Source organism: Brassica rapa, chromosome A07 (assembly GCF_000309985.2).
Source record: "Brassica rapa cultivar Chiifu-401-42 chromosome A07, CAAS_Brap_v3.01, whole genome shotgun sequence".
NCBI lineage: Eukaryota > Viridiplantae > Streptophyta > Magnoliopsida > Brassicales > Brassicaceae > Brassica > Brassica rapa.
In genome coordinates, this window is record NC_024801.2 from 26,798,248 (window position 1) to 26,812,181 (window position 13,934).

Sequence of the window (13,934 nt, forward strand, 5' to 3'; positions counted from 1 at the left end):
TGGAAAATGAAATGAAGTATGATGTAACAAAGTAATAGTTAGATATTTTCTTGGATCGCCAATAGAATTTTTTTTTTCATTTTAAATGGTTACTTCATGGACTCATATAAAACAAGAACTTCTTTTTTTTAAAGAAGAGATATGATTTTTTTTAGAAGAATATGACGATGATATTACATAAGCAACCCTCTTATATTATTGGGACTTCATACTATTCTCTTTCCTTTTTATTACAGAAATCATAACAAACTCTCACATCTTCTTTCCTATCATTTTCAGCAAGCTCTCGCTTTATCTCTCTTAATCTATCTACTGATGAAGATCAGGTGCGACGTCTGCGATAAAGAAGAAGCCTCGGTGTTCTGCACCGCTGACGAAGCGTCTCTATGCGACGGCTGCGATCACCGAGTCCACCACGCTAACAAACTCGCCTCAAAACATCTCCGTTTCTCTCTCCTCTATCCTTCTTCCTCCAAGAACTCCTCTCCTATCTGCGACATCTGTCAGGTCTCTTTCAGTTTCTTGTCAAGATTTTAGGACATGGGTTTTGTCTGATTCGTTTTTTTTTTTGGTAAAATTTAGGAGAAGAAGGCTCTCTTGTTTTGCCAACAAGATAGAGCTATTTTATGCAAAGACTGTGATTCATCGATCCACTCGGCGAACGAACACACCAAGAAACACGATAGGTTTCTTCTCACAGGGGTTAAGCTATCTCCAACCTCCTCTGTCTACAAACCAACTACAGAATCTCCTTCAAGTAGTCAAGATTGTTCTGTCCCTTCTCCTCTCAAGAAACCTATCTCAGCTCCTCAGAGTCAGATCAAGAACTCCAAGATCCAACCCTCTAAGATCAGTAGCGACGTAGGGATGAATCAGTGGGGATCCACAAGCACGATTTCAGAGTATCTGATCGATACGTTACCTGGTTGGCACGTTGAGGATTTTCTTGATTCCTCACTTCCTCCTTTTGGTTTCTCTAAGGTATGTTGTTCTCTCTAATCAAGAAAGATCAAGTTTAATATGTCAAGATTTTGATATCTATTAGTAGTAACTTCATTTCCTTTGTTTATATGATATCATATCATATCAGAACTAACTGTGATATAAATAGTAAGAAACTTTATGGATGTGGATAGATCTTTTTCTACTTTTGAGATGATTTTTTTTTCCCTTTTCTGGTGGGTTTACTTTTGTGATTACAGAGTGGTGATGATGATGGAGTGTTACCATTTATGGAAGCAGAAGATGACAGCACTAAGAGAAACAACAACAATACAGTGTCACTTCCGTCTAAGAATATGGGGATTTGGGTCCCTCAGATTCCACAAACTCTTCCTTCCTCCTACACAAACCAGTACTTTCCTCATGATAACAACAATATTCAGTTTGGGATGTACAACAACAAAGAAACATCACATGGAGTAGACACTTATGCTCCAATACAAAACATGAAACAACAAGGACAGAACAAGAGATGGTATGATGATGGTGGCTTCACTGTCCCACAGATGACTACTACTACTACTTCTACTTTTACTCCTCTTGCGTCTAATAAAAGGTCCAGATCCTTCTGGTAATCTACACGCTGTTTCCTGCTTTGGTTGTTTGTCGGCCTTTTGATCTTTCTTGATTTCTCTGAACTTCGTTCTTTGTAGAACTAGGTTTACTTCTTGGTTCTGTATTTTGTAAATTTTTGAGTGTGATTGCAAATGTTGTGTTTTATCATCTATTGCAAGTTTTCGTGTAATAAAATCTCCCATGACTTATATTGTGAATCACGGCGCAAGATTTCTCCCTTTTTGTGGAAGCAAGACTTCATTTCATAGAAAGAAATTAGGTATTTTCGATTGTCATCCGCGTTATTGTAAGTCAAAGCATTAAGTGAGTTTTAAATTCTCTGTATGAAATCTAGTGGTATATGTTTGCATGTGACGAAGAGTCATTTTCATGCTCTGCCTCCTGCAGTTCCCATATGGGGAAAGGATTGTTCTTGGATTTGGTTCGCATTTACTTAATATTTATTTAGAAATAAAAATAAGAAAAAGCATATAATGGAGACAAATTCACCATAACGTGCCATCACCTTCGGCATATTTTTGTTTCTGATTGAATATGCCTCCAAATCTCTGATAACTATGTCGACACTTCATTATGGCTGCCAAAACTATTCAAGTAAAGTACCGACACGTCGTTAACTCGTTTTCTTTATTTTTTGGGTCTAAAACTCGTTTTCATTGCAAAACTAAAAGGAAAAAAAAGTAAGATAGTATCATGAATTGAGTTGAGTTGGAATGAAACTAATGATGAACACGTTCAAATCAATGACCATCTGGTTCATATTCAAGGTTGGAACGTAGAAGTTGAGTTGCCTTTTACTAATAAAATGAGCTTTTAAAATTGCTCAAAATGTGGTTTGCGAAGGGAGGCTACAATCGTATGAGGTCACGGCCCAATATGTAACGAGGGTGGTCAATTGACCCATATCAAATAAATAAAATTTAGTTTGTGGTGGTGTTTTCATAGTTATTGTAGTAGTTAAATTGTCTAAATCTATTTTAATTGACCTGCATGTCATGAATTCAAATCACTTGTATATCTTTTTACCTAAAATACATTAATTATGACCCATATAAATCATTTGTCTAGCTCCGTCACTGCCACTGCCCACAGGATATGGTAAGTCTTTGAGGGTGAAAGAGTGGTTAATGTCTGTAACAGCTCTTTTCAGGTTTTTATTTGTTCTACTATTTTATAGTGAATGTAAAATTGTATTCACAAAAAAAAAGAAACAAGATAATGCGATTGCTGCATCTCCTTTTTCAATCAATTCTTGAATCTCCTTCATTAAAAAGCCAATGTAGTTACACAAAATGAATGATAAAAGTTTATTGCTGCCGTCTTCAGAAAAAAACTATTAGCTTTCCGCCTCCTTCGAAGTTACAAAAAAAAAAAAAAAAAGTTTATTGCTCCCGAGACTGATTTACACGGCTTTACATATAGAGATATTTAAATGACGATTGTGGTCCAGCTATCAGGATGTATCTAGATGTATCGAGACTGTTCTTTTTAAAACAATGAGATATATTTCGTTAGAATTAACCAAGGGATGATCGAGACGTTGATTTATGTTTGCTTGGTTATTGTGGTGCTTTACAAGCTACAGACGTTGATTTTTGTTCGCCATATTTTCTTTTTGATCACTACTTAGACTTGTAATGTTATGGAATCCGGATACTAGCTTATGAACTTCAGTTTGAGATTCCCGGTTATTAAAAATATATATAACTAAAATATTACTATTTCTGTTTCAAGATGATTTATGTTTTATAAAAAAAGTTATCTTTAAAGATATATATTCACATTTTCAATACATATTGATTAGCTAACAATGGCAAATTGTAAGTTTGGAATATATTAATTGTGTTCATCGAATTTTTGATTAGTTAAAAGTTAATAACAAAAAGTAATACATTTATCATCAAAAATTTGATATATTTTTTAATATATGTAAAAACTTCAAAATATACATCATTTGAAACATAGGAAACATCTTTTTATAATAAAAAGTTAACTATAATTGTTCTTATGTCATTAATTGTCGTTGAAAACACTATTACAAGCTGAAGATTTTGTTTTTCAAAATATGTTCATTATAGAAAGCAAAGAAAAAAAGCATAACATTGCATTGGTAAAAGAAAAGTCTCGTTTTAGGAATTCCTTGTGAACTTTTCAGTTCATCATCGAAAGCAAAAAAAAAAAAAAAAACCTTTGATGAATAAGATCCTACTATAATGGCTATTTTTTCGTTTTCAGCACTCAAGAGCTCCAAAAGATTTGTAAAGAAGAAACCCAAAAGAAAAACAAACAAATAAACCCCAAAAAGTATCGTAAACCCGAAGAGTATGCATGGATATATATCTCTAGCTAGCGACGGCAATGTGGTTTGCAGAGAAAGAGACAATCATAGAAACAAAAGCCTCCGCAATGTTGAGGACATTCTAATATCTTTCCTCTACATTTGCCGTTTCCTTTGCACTCCGCATATTCTCTTTTCACAAACTCTCCTCTTCCCTCTCGTCCTTTTCTTCTTTCTTCTCCTCCACAACCCCATTTGTACCATCCTCCACCACCTCCTCCTCCTCCCCATCCCCATCCTCTGCCGCCGCCACCACCACCACCACCTCCCCCTCCGCCGCCGCCACCACCACCCCATCCCCATCTATAGCTTCCGCTTCCTCCATTATAACTTCTTTTCTTGTCCTTTAGAACTACTCCAGTGGTTGTGTTGTTATTATCAGTGTTGTTCTTGACCGCGTCTTGAACATTGGGACGGACATGCCCGCTCTCTAGTATGTTAGTTTGTAAGATCAGTACGAGAAGAAAGATAATTACCAATGATGAAACTGGCTTCATTTTTCTTGATTTTCTCCACAAAGTTTGTAAGTAGACTTGTTTTCTTTGATTTGATACGGTATCTTCTTTGCTTTGGTCTTCTCTTTATAGTCCATTTGTTCTTGTCCCCTTAAATAAAATCGAAAATTCCCATTGACAGTTAGGTTTGGACCTACCAAGAATAAAAAAATTGTCATAATTATGTTTTTTTTTTGTCAACTTATTATGTGTTTTTGAGAACGGATATTGACATAATTAGTCAGTTTAAATTTTGTACAACAGAAAAGATTTCTTATAAAGCGAGATTCACATTACTAATTTATTTAATTTTCCTTGTATTATAAGATTGGAGTTTGTTAGTTGTCACTGGTATTAGTACTCCTACAATTACAGACTACATGGTTAATCCATCATTTCTTACATATTTATTATCGAAATGAAACCCATTAGGTATATCAAGCTTTATATTATTTAGTACTAAAATATATTAGTGGTTAACTAACAAATTATTAAGCGGTTATAAATAAACAAAAAGAGAGATCCCTTAGGTAACACTACTAGTGGTAGTCGCCACCAATCAACACTGCAAGTCTTCTCCTTCAATGAACATTTTTTTTTCCTTTGTCAAAATTACAAAAGAAAGCTTACGCAATGATGCCACTAACGCATGTTAACCCTTTTTTACCTGTTTATGCGTACAGAAACAACGAATCAAAAGAGTGTACATCAATCCATCTCCTCTACATGTTAAAATATTCCTATAAATTCGCATGCCAATATTATTTTTCTAATAAAATTACAATCAAACCATTGTTGCAAGTTGGTATTTATGGAGTATTTGGTACGGTTTGTTTATACTTCAATTTTACGTTATCCCATTTCATTTCATCTACTTATAGATGAACTGGACCACGGACCACCATTAGCTGTATACATTTCTTTTTTTCGAGTATTTGTAATCTGTATACAACTATAACAGTTTTTTTGAATAAACTAATAAATGGAGTTTGATTATGAATGGTTTGCTTACGAAAGATATGTATTTTGAATATGCAAGATTATCCTCCTTAAACTTAACTACACCTTTCAATTACTCAAAGATTACTAAGCAAATGTATTAAAAATAAAACTGGATTCTTGAAACTCAGAACTAAGAATCTAATCAATGCCATACAACACAATCAATGTCTCAAATTTCACACAAAAAGAAACACATTCAACTCACTCCAACAGCCAAAAACAACAACAAAAGTAGCAACTAAAACGAGAGAGCAAAGCTATAGAATCACCAGACATAAAGCTAAGAACAATGAAGAACATCAGTAACGGCGGGAACCACGGTCAGCAATTCGAGCAGATGGGCACTCATAAGCCATATGTCCTCTGCCACCACAGTTGTGACATATTATCATAGCGCCAACGCCGCCGCCATCTCTGCCCCCTCGGCTCAAACCATCTCTTTGCATGCCGCCGTCTCTGCCCATCCTGCCAAAACCATCTCTTTGCATCCCACCGCCTCGAGCCCTGCTTCCTCTCTCTCGGTCAGAGTAACTGCTGTCCCCTTTTGGGCAGTTTCTGGCAACATGTCCCGAGATGCTGCAGATGTTGCAGACCGGATCGTTCTGGCAATCACGAGCTATGTGACCTGAAGTCCTACAGTTCTTGCAGGCCTTGTCGTTTGTGCAGTCGGCGGCGAGATGCCCCGGTTTGAAGCAGTTGTTGCAGAGCCTCAAGTCTCCTGCACGAGAAACTGGGTTCGTGCAGTCTCTCGCTCGGTGTCCAGTTTTGCCACAGGAGTGGCAGATTCCTTCGTTTGAACAGTTGCCTGCTACGTGGCCTGGCTCTCTGCAGTTCCAGCACCGTGACTCTGCAGTGCATTCCGCTGCAATGTGCCTGTTGATAACATTGTAAGAGCCATAAATGAAACTATGTAAACAGATGGGAACACAGTAATAAAGTTAGAGAGGAGACGTATATACCCTGGAAGGCCACAGTTGTTACAGACGGAGACATTAGGACAGTCTCTTGCAAAGTGACCAGGTCGCTTGCAGTTATTGCAGAGATTCGTTTGGCTGAACAAATGGTTTTGAAAAGATCAAGAAAACTATATAATCAAAATCCAAAGGTATGTATGCAAGCACACACTATCAATTCAATCAAAGAAACAATTATGGACAAATAAATATCGAAAGAAAAATGCAAATAACCATGATCCTATCCTAAAGCAACGAAGGCTTGACACTAGAACAGCACGCCCAAGTCATAAGCAAGGACTGTGGCTGCATTTCCAGCTTCTAGATCGGCTAGTACAAGAAAGTTACATATGAGAGAGACATAAAGAGATAAGGAATTTGTCAGGACGTTGATATGGTTTTGCTGGAAAAAAGACCTGAAAGCACGGCGTGGCTCACGGTCACCCCTACGATAAGGAGCATCACGGAAAGAAGAACGTTCAGATCTCATTCTCCTGTCTCTGGGGCTCCGACTACGGCTCCTGTCACGGCTCGGACTCCTGCTCCTGCTCATTGAACTCATTCCCACCACCTCACCAACTCAACAAACCACCACAACACCTGCCAACATTCAACCACACACACACACCAACATTACCACCTCCTTTCACTCCCATACCAATCAACAACACAAAATCTCTCTCCAATACCCACTTTGCTCATACAATTTATCTACAAATACAGATCTGGCAGCATAGATCTGATCTGAAAGAATCCACACACCAAGTTCTTTTGTTTTCAACAACATCATCATCACCACCATCATCATCTCATCCCACCACGAGATCTAAATTGCTTTTTTGATAGAGTAGACAATAAATTTCAATGTATTATCCAAACGTCCATACACAATCAGATCTGAGAACCTAACAAGCAATTATTCAACCAGAGACTATGAATCGAACCCTAAGCAAATCAATCGAATCTCGAGAAATCTAACATGAAATCGGATTCACGAGAGATCTACATAGCGACGAACAAAAACACTCGAATGATTGAAGAAGGAGAGTATCTTATCACGAACCTGAGCTCGAAATCTGGGTTGAGAAGAATCACACCTCTCTCTCTCTCTCTCTCCGCACGCTATCCCCAGCGAACCAATCGGCTAAATCTAATATATTTTATCTCTTCCATGGAGTTTTGTTTGGGCTGGGCTTTTCAAATGGGCCGTGTTATTGATAGTGGGCATATTTAATAATAAAAAAAATATCTCCGTTGCCGGCACTCGAACCCGGGTCTCTCGGGTGAGAGCCGAGTATCCTGACCAGCTAGACTACAACGGATTTGTGATGGCCAGTATGTGTGTATTTTAAAGTCCACTACTCTATCCTTCTATGTTCTCCATTTGTTCTCTTTCTCTGCCAATAAAATCCAAAAAAATATTCGAGATCAAATATTGTGTGGGTTCGTCATAAAAATGTAGCTCATCTGGTGTCTTAAAAAGCAAAAACTGAAATTCATATGGATCTATATACTTACTTTTATACTATAATTGTGAATATTGTAGTATAGGCGATTGGGTAGTTTATGTATTATGATAAGAAGTTACGAAACGTTTTCCTTCTCATAACATTAGTTTCGACTAAATTATTCAAATACTCTATGTCCCATAGTATATATTTTAAGAACAACAAAATAGTACTAATCTGGCCAAAATTGATTTAAAGGGTAGTTGTTATGTCTTGTAAATTCCATTGAAAATAAACATAATGGTCCTTTATGTATTCTGTTTACGCCACACCTACTCCTCTGTTGCAGGACCCATCAAAACTAGACAAATTTGAAAAAGTTGATGAGTTTCGGTTTTCATGTGACCAATCACATTGATGGAACATGTGAGTCTGGTTTCGTTCTAAAGAAGGGATTCGCGGTTCGTTAGGCTTTCTCCCTTTGTTTTTATCGTTAGGAGCCTTACGATAAAAGTATAAGTGTATATAACACACCAAAAAATTTCAAGAAAAATATACGGCTGGCATGTGCACTTGTTAGACTTATCGAAGATAATAAATTCGAGAAGCCGTAACGGGTTCGAGTACTGTCATTGTACGAACGAGGCACCTTTAAGTCCTCATCTCTTTTTTTCATAAATTTAGATCATGTCCTTATTCTTAACCTCTCAGCCACACGTTGCCGCTTTGGTAACTGTTCATGGATCAGGCTCGTTGTAATTGTACAAACAGCAAACCCGTCACGGCTTCCACTGTTTTTGTCTCGCCCTCCCTCTCGTTTACTAATTTATTTGTTTATCCTATAATATTCGCGATATTTTGTTTTTTCCCTACATTGTATTCGTAATACATCAATTATACATGCAAACAAAATTCCACTGTTTTCTGAATTTTTTGAACGTAACTGTGTGTGGGCATGCATTTTGGACCTTACCGATGTCAAGATATAAAGTCGTCTGCCCAGAACTTTCAAGCCACTAAAAATAAAAAAAATACTGTTATATGCTTTTAGAATCCTGCCGGATTATTAGTTGTATCTTGTATGTGCAATTATGGATTCAGAAAAAAATACGAATAAACCATGTGAGTGTATATAATAGCTCTGCGGGATAGTTATTTAGCCGCTGGAAGTAAATTTAACTTTGGGGTAGGGAGGGGCTACTACTGCAACAGTGCAACTTGGAGCTGTATTTAATTATCAAAAAGTTATCTTGTGGGTTCATTTTATGTTGTCTCTAGATTAAAGTTGCATAATTTGCTGATTTAATTAATCGCTACTCCAACTTTTAGCTTTAAACGGAAAATTATTTATATACCTTTTAAAAGTGGGCCACATAACTCACAGAAAATAACGTAAAATTTCATATGTTTCAAGTATCATTTTATTTATTTTTCTTTTTACATAAAAACTAAAAAGTGTCATTCTATAATTTCAATGCAATTTATACGTACTTTTAGTTCAATATTAATTCTAAAATGCATTGATTTTATAAATAAATGTATTTATCTAAAATGTTACTAGTTAAATTGATGACATTAATGAAAACATAAATGTATTTCAATCAGTTTTTTAATATGTGTGAAAAATATCTAGTGACACTTTATAAAATTGATGTATTTCAATCAATTCTTAATACTCCATTCGTTTCAAAAAGATACATATTTTAGATTTTTCACACATATTAAAAAAATATATTAAAACTTAATTGTAAATGCATTGTTTTTTGTGAATAACAATTTTTCGTAACTTTTACCCAGTAGAATCCAATAAACATCATTAATTTTTTTGAAATTTATAATTTTTATTAAATAATACATTGAAAAAGGAAAAAAAATGTATCTTCTTAAAACAAACTTTTTTCTAGAATATAATTTTTTATGAAACGGAGAGAGTATGTGTGAAAAATGTATAGTAACACTCTTTGGAAAACGGATGGAGTATATTACTAGAAGGGAAAAAAATGGAACAAGGATGTATTAATATATATTATTTTAATGTACATCAACATTCAGTTTACCTGACTTAAGAAGTTATGATGGTGGTAAATATATACTGTAAATTAGTATAATAATACGTTTTAAATTGTAATGTTCCCCAAAAACATTTGTGGGCAGTTTTAAAATCGTAACTTTTTAAGTCTTGAAATTTAAAGAGTGTATGTAAATTATAGAAGGGGTGCGCGGTATAATGTAATTAGGAAGGCATGTGAGTCAGTTGAAACAGTTGGAGAGTCCACGTTTGATTACCACAGTTTTCTTGGTTTCAGTTTGTGGTCCGAAACATCGACCCCTTCCCTCTGCTTCTTTGTTTCTTTTCTATTGTTTTTGCATGTATTTTAATATAAATATAAAGATTCACCGTATATGGTTTTCCAAGTGGAAAAAAGTTCGGTTATACGTGTTACGTGAACACTTGCAGGATTATCATATTTTCTAGTTCTCTGTATAAATATTTGTATTTTACCCACTAGTGGCGCATTGGGTACAACAACAACTTCCCTTTTATCCTTGTGAAGTTTCAGCTTTCATGTATTTTCTTTATTCCTCTAGATTCACGGGTTCAATAATCAAGATCGTGGTACTCTTCTGTACTTTTCTCCTCATTGGAGAAATATACAGAAAAAGTATGATCAATTTTCAAATTTAATTTCTGAGAGTATCATGATTATTTTGACCAATTATCATCTTTTTGACCAACAAAGTATAATTAAATAATTTGAAAATTTAAATAATATTGTTCTAAACTATTTATTAATAATATATATTTAAAATTTTAACAACTATTATCAAAATTGATATCGTTGTTGACTAATTCAATTCCATTTCAATAAAAGTGAGAGATGAAAATATTTGTAAGAGTTTTACAGAACATTTGCATTTTCCCAGACCCACTAATCTTTAATTCATACGTTATAATACTTAAACAACCTTTGGTTAGCTTATAAATTCTACTAGGTTAAGACCCGCGCCTTGCGCGGGATGAACATTATATATATATATATATTATTTTATATATTATATGTTTATAACATATTATGAAATAATAAATATATATTAAATAATTAAAAAGTCATTATATACTACTTATATAATTAAATTGGTGCGAACATATAAATAAATTTTATAAATCGAAAAAATATTTTTTCTATTTGATATGATATATAATTAAATTTAAATGATAGTAACATATATATGGTATAATTTTGATATTAATATTTGTTAGATGATGCTTTTTGCTCATATTTTTATCTGTTATAGCAAAAAGTCTAACTTAGTGATAACAAAATTTTCACAGTGGAATTAATGGTTTAAGTAATTTATAATATTTTTAAAAATTAAGTTGTCAATATTTTTTCAAATTTTTTATCAAAAAAATGTTCAAAGTAAATTTCAAAATTAAGATATTTATGTATTTTTATATGGCATATAGTTTAATTTAAAATAATACATATATTTATATATCTTTTATTTTTGATACTTATTAAATGAGACTTTCAACTTATATTATTTTTTAATTATTTGTATCATATCGTTACAAAAGTTTTAAATCATAGATCACAAAATTTGAATGTGAAACTTTGAATAGTTTTAGTAATTTATACTCTTTTATAAAAATTCAAAATATAATATATAAATAATCTTTTTAATTTTTATTATATAGTTACTATGATTGTTTAATTTATTTTAATAGCTTAAAATTAAACAAATATAATTATAATACACACTTATTTTTATCAAATCTTTATTATTCAAAATCATTAATTGTCATATATACTTTAGCCACATTAGGCAATTTCGAAATCTTATTTAAGGAAATAATGAAGCACATTAATAATGTATTTATTGTGGTTTAATAAAAAGCTTATTATATATTTAGATGGACCAACCTATTTCTCTAAGGATTCTAAGAATCATTCTAGTGATGACACGTGGCTACAAAAAAATGTTGCAATGCTTCTCAAATAATATATAGGAGATTGAAAGAAAGATTCGTGGATGATTTCTTTTCAAGTATTAAAGTTTCTATCTTAGCAAAAAAAGTTTCTTACTGTTAGACAACGTGCATGAAGTAACACGGTGTGTGTGATACTCCTTGGAGTATTGAACAATTCATTAACAACTTGGATAAAATCATAAAAGCCCTACGCTCGATGTAACGAAATTGAGACAACTAGATGGGAGAATGTGTCAAAATTACACAAAAGTGAAGACAATAAGGGTATAATAAATAATACATACGAATTTAGAGAACTATACAACATATTCGAATAAAACCCTAATCAACCTCGAAGGATGAGAATGAAACCCTAATTAATTAACAAAATCAGTAAGCATGCATGAACCAAAAGAAAATATCAATAGTTAGATATTCAAATATTTTCCACACACACTCCTCTCACTTTACACCCCCACATCTTCACATGCCTTAGAAATACCTTTCACATTTCTTTAACTAGTGAAAATTGATATTAATCTAAATTACGCCACGGTTTGTTTCTTTCCCGTTTGATATGAAAATATTTTGGAGCCAAACCAGATGATGACCCAAGCTGTTGCTTTCGAGTCTCTGCATTCTATCAAATTCTACAAGAAGTTAAATTATTTGTGTCATCTTAATGCACAACAAGTGGTTACCCCTAGCAAACACGAAAATTCATATTCAGACAACAAACACATCATAATCTCCATCTCTCCATCTCTCTATGTTACATATTTATAGTTTTATACACACGCATGTGAGTGTGCATAACTTCGTGTATATATACCTTTTTAATTTCCGTATATTCATATTTTATATTTATGAAAAAAGATCCCACTCCCAATAATCTTCAATAAATACCCCCAACCACAATTCCATGAGCCCTCTCACACTTACCCTTCATTGTGAAAAACAAAAAAGGAAACATCAAGCAAATACCCATCTCATTTCCGAAGAAATTGAAGAGAATGGCGATGAAAAAGGCAAACAAGCTGACACAAACGGCGATGATCAAGCAAATCTTGAAGAGATGCTCGAGCTTGGGGAAGAAACACAGTAATGTGTACAGCGAAGATGAGAACGGACATCCTCTTGACGTACCTAAAGGACATTTTGTCGTCTACGTTGGAGAGAATCGGGTCAGGTACGTTGTACCCATTTCGTTTTTGACCCGGCCCGAGTTTCAGCTTCTTCTCCAACAAGCAGAGGAAGAGTTTGGTTTTGACCACGACATGGGTCTCACTATCCCTTGTGATGAAGCCGTTTTCAGATCTCTCACCTCCATGCTCGGATGAACATATCTTTTAGAGTTTTGCTTTTTTTTTTTTAAGTTATATATTTGAGATGGTTTTATTAGGATGAGAACAGTGGAAGTTGCTGAGCAAATGCTTCTCTGTTTTAGCAAACTATTTTTTTTACATGTTTTGCCTAATATGGGTTTAGTGTTGTATTAGAGTGAGACCTAACCCTTAGAGAAAGAGATGCTCGTGAAGATCACTCTCATGGTGGTGTATTGTTGAATGTGTACCCTGTGAGGAATATTTTGATATTTGATGAATGAGACTTTTAGTATTATCAGCTTAGGTTCAATTTTCTTTGGTTTTGGTTTTTCTTTTGCATAGGTTAATGAATTATTGTGCAATGTGTGGCATTTTTATTTTGTAGAAGACTCCCAATTTAAAAAAAAAAAAAATTGTAAGAGACTCCCAAATTATGTAGGTTAAAGAAATAGAGAATATGGTGGTGTCTGTTTCTTAGCCGGCGGTTTTTAGCCGTTAAAACTGTTGAACTAGCTAAAAAGATAAAATATTTTTTTGTGGACGGGATGTTAGTTGCAGAATCGTTACAGTTTATAACTATATGCAGGGGGCTCTGCTATGTTGAGATTCAGAAAAAGCGTTTTACTGTTTGTATTAATTTAGGAGATTAGATGGCTATGGTAAATAGCTATATTATTATGATATAAAATAAATTTGAAACCTTATTTTGTTAAACCCATACTTGTTTGAGATCATATACTATTAATTTAAATTTCTTTTAAGCTAGGTTGGATGGAAAGTCCCAACTGCTATAATATTTTCTGAAATATAAATACATTTCAGA

At 33.9% G+C, this 13,934-nt stretch overlaps 4 protein-coding genes and 1 non-coding gene across 5 annotated transcripts; 2 read left to right on the plus strand and 3 right to left on the minus strand.

Moving 5' to 3' along the window:
• Window positions 1-137: 137 nt before the first annotated feature.
• Window positions 138-1,798, plus strand: LOC103832003 (B-box zinc finger protein 21). The gene is made up of 3 exons (XM_009107957.3): window positions 138-507; window positions 583-981; window positions 1,203-1,798. Exons 1-3 carry the CDS (start codon window positions 316-318, stop codon window positions 1,575-1,577), a joined length of 966 nt encoding a protein of 321 aa, XP_009106205.1. The 5' UTR covers window positions 138-315; the 3' UTR covers window positions 1,578-1,798.
• Window positions 1,799-3,638: 1,840 nt separating this feature from the next.
• LOC103832005 (glycine-rich RNA-binding protein GRP1A) lies at window positions 3,639-5,265 on the minus strand. Its single transcript, XM_009107958.3, has one exon. It carries the CDS (start codon window positions 4,411-4,413, stop codon window positions 3,925-3,927), a length of 489 nt encoding a protein of 162 aa, XP_009106206.1. The 5' UTR covers window positions 4,414-5,265; the 3' UTR covers window positions 3,639-3,924.
• Window positions 5,266-5,505: 240 nt separating this feature from the next.
• LOC103832006 (zinc finger protein GIS2) lies at window positions 5,506-7,545 on the minus strand. Its single transcript, XM_009107959.3, has 4 exons — window positions 7,429-7,545; window positions 6,782-6,965; window positions 6,372-6,464; window positions 5,506-6,285 (listed from the first exon to the last, which is right to left on the minus strand). The coding sequence occupies exons 2-4, from the start codon at window positions 6,925-6,927 to the stop codon at window positions 5,712-5,714; spliced, it is 813 nt and encodes a 270-aa protein (XP_009106207.1). The 5' UTR covers window positions 6,928-6,965; window positions 7,429-7,545; the 3' UTR covers window positions 5,506-5,711.
• Window positions 7,546-7,614: 69 nt separating this feature from the next.
• On the minus strand, window positions 7,615-7,687 carry TRNAE-CUC. The gene has a single exon. It is a non-coding gene; the product is annotated as a tRNA-Glu (tRNA).
• Window positions 7,688-11,913: 4,226 nt separating this feature from the next.
• Window positions 11,914-13,421, plus strand: LOC103832007 (auxin-responsive protein SAUR50). Its single transcript, XM_009107960.3, has one exon. The coding sequence runs from the start codon at window positions 12,800-12,802 to the stop codon at window positions 13,124-13,126; it is 327 nt and encodes a 108-aa protein (XP_009106208.1). The 5' UTR covers window positions 11,914-12,799; the 3' UTR covers window positions 13,127-13,421.
• The last annotated feature ends 513 nt before the right edge of the window (window positions 13,422-13,934 follow it).

Bases quoted from the DNA above. Each gene is read 5' to 3' on its own strand.
- LOC103832003 (XM_009107957.3), top strand. From the start codon at position 316: ATGAAGATCAGGTGCGACGTCTGCGATAAAGAAGAAGCCTCGGTGTTC. The intron at 508-582 runs GTCTCTTTCAGT...GGTAAAATTTAG, and splicing joins CTATCTGCGACATCTGTCAG to GAGAAGAAGGCTCTCTTGTT. The intron at 982-1,202 runs GTATGTTGTTCT...TTGTGATTACAG, and splicing joins CTCCTTTTGGTTTCTCTAAG to AGTGGTGATGATGATGGAGT.
- LOC103832005 (XM_009107958.3), bottom strand. From the start codon at position 4,413: ATGAAGCCAGTTTCATCATTGGTAATTATCTTTCTTCTCGTACTGATC.
- LOC103832006 (XM_009107959.3), bottom strand. From the start codon at position 6,927: ATGAGTTCAATGAGCAGGAGCAGGAGTCCGAGCCGTGACAGGAGCCGT. The intron at 6,465-6,781 runs GTCTTTTTTCCA...CCATTTGTTCAG, and splicing joins GAGCCACGCCGTGCTTTCAG to CCAAACGAATCTCTGCAATA. The intron at 6,286-6,371 runs GTATATACGTCT...TGTTATCAACAG, and splicing joins AACAACTGTGGCCTTCCAGG to GCACATTGCAGCGGAATGCA.
- LOC103832007 (XM_009107960.3), top strand. From the start codon at position 12,800: ATGGCGATGAAAAAGGCAAACAAGCTGACACAAACGGCGATGATCAAG.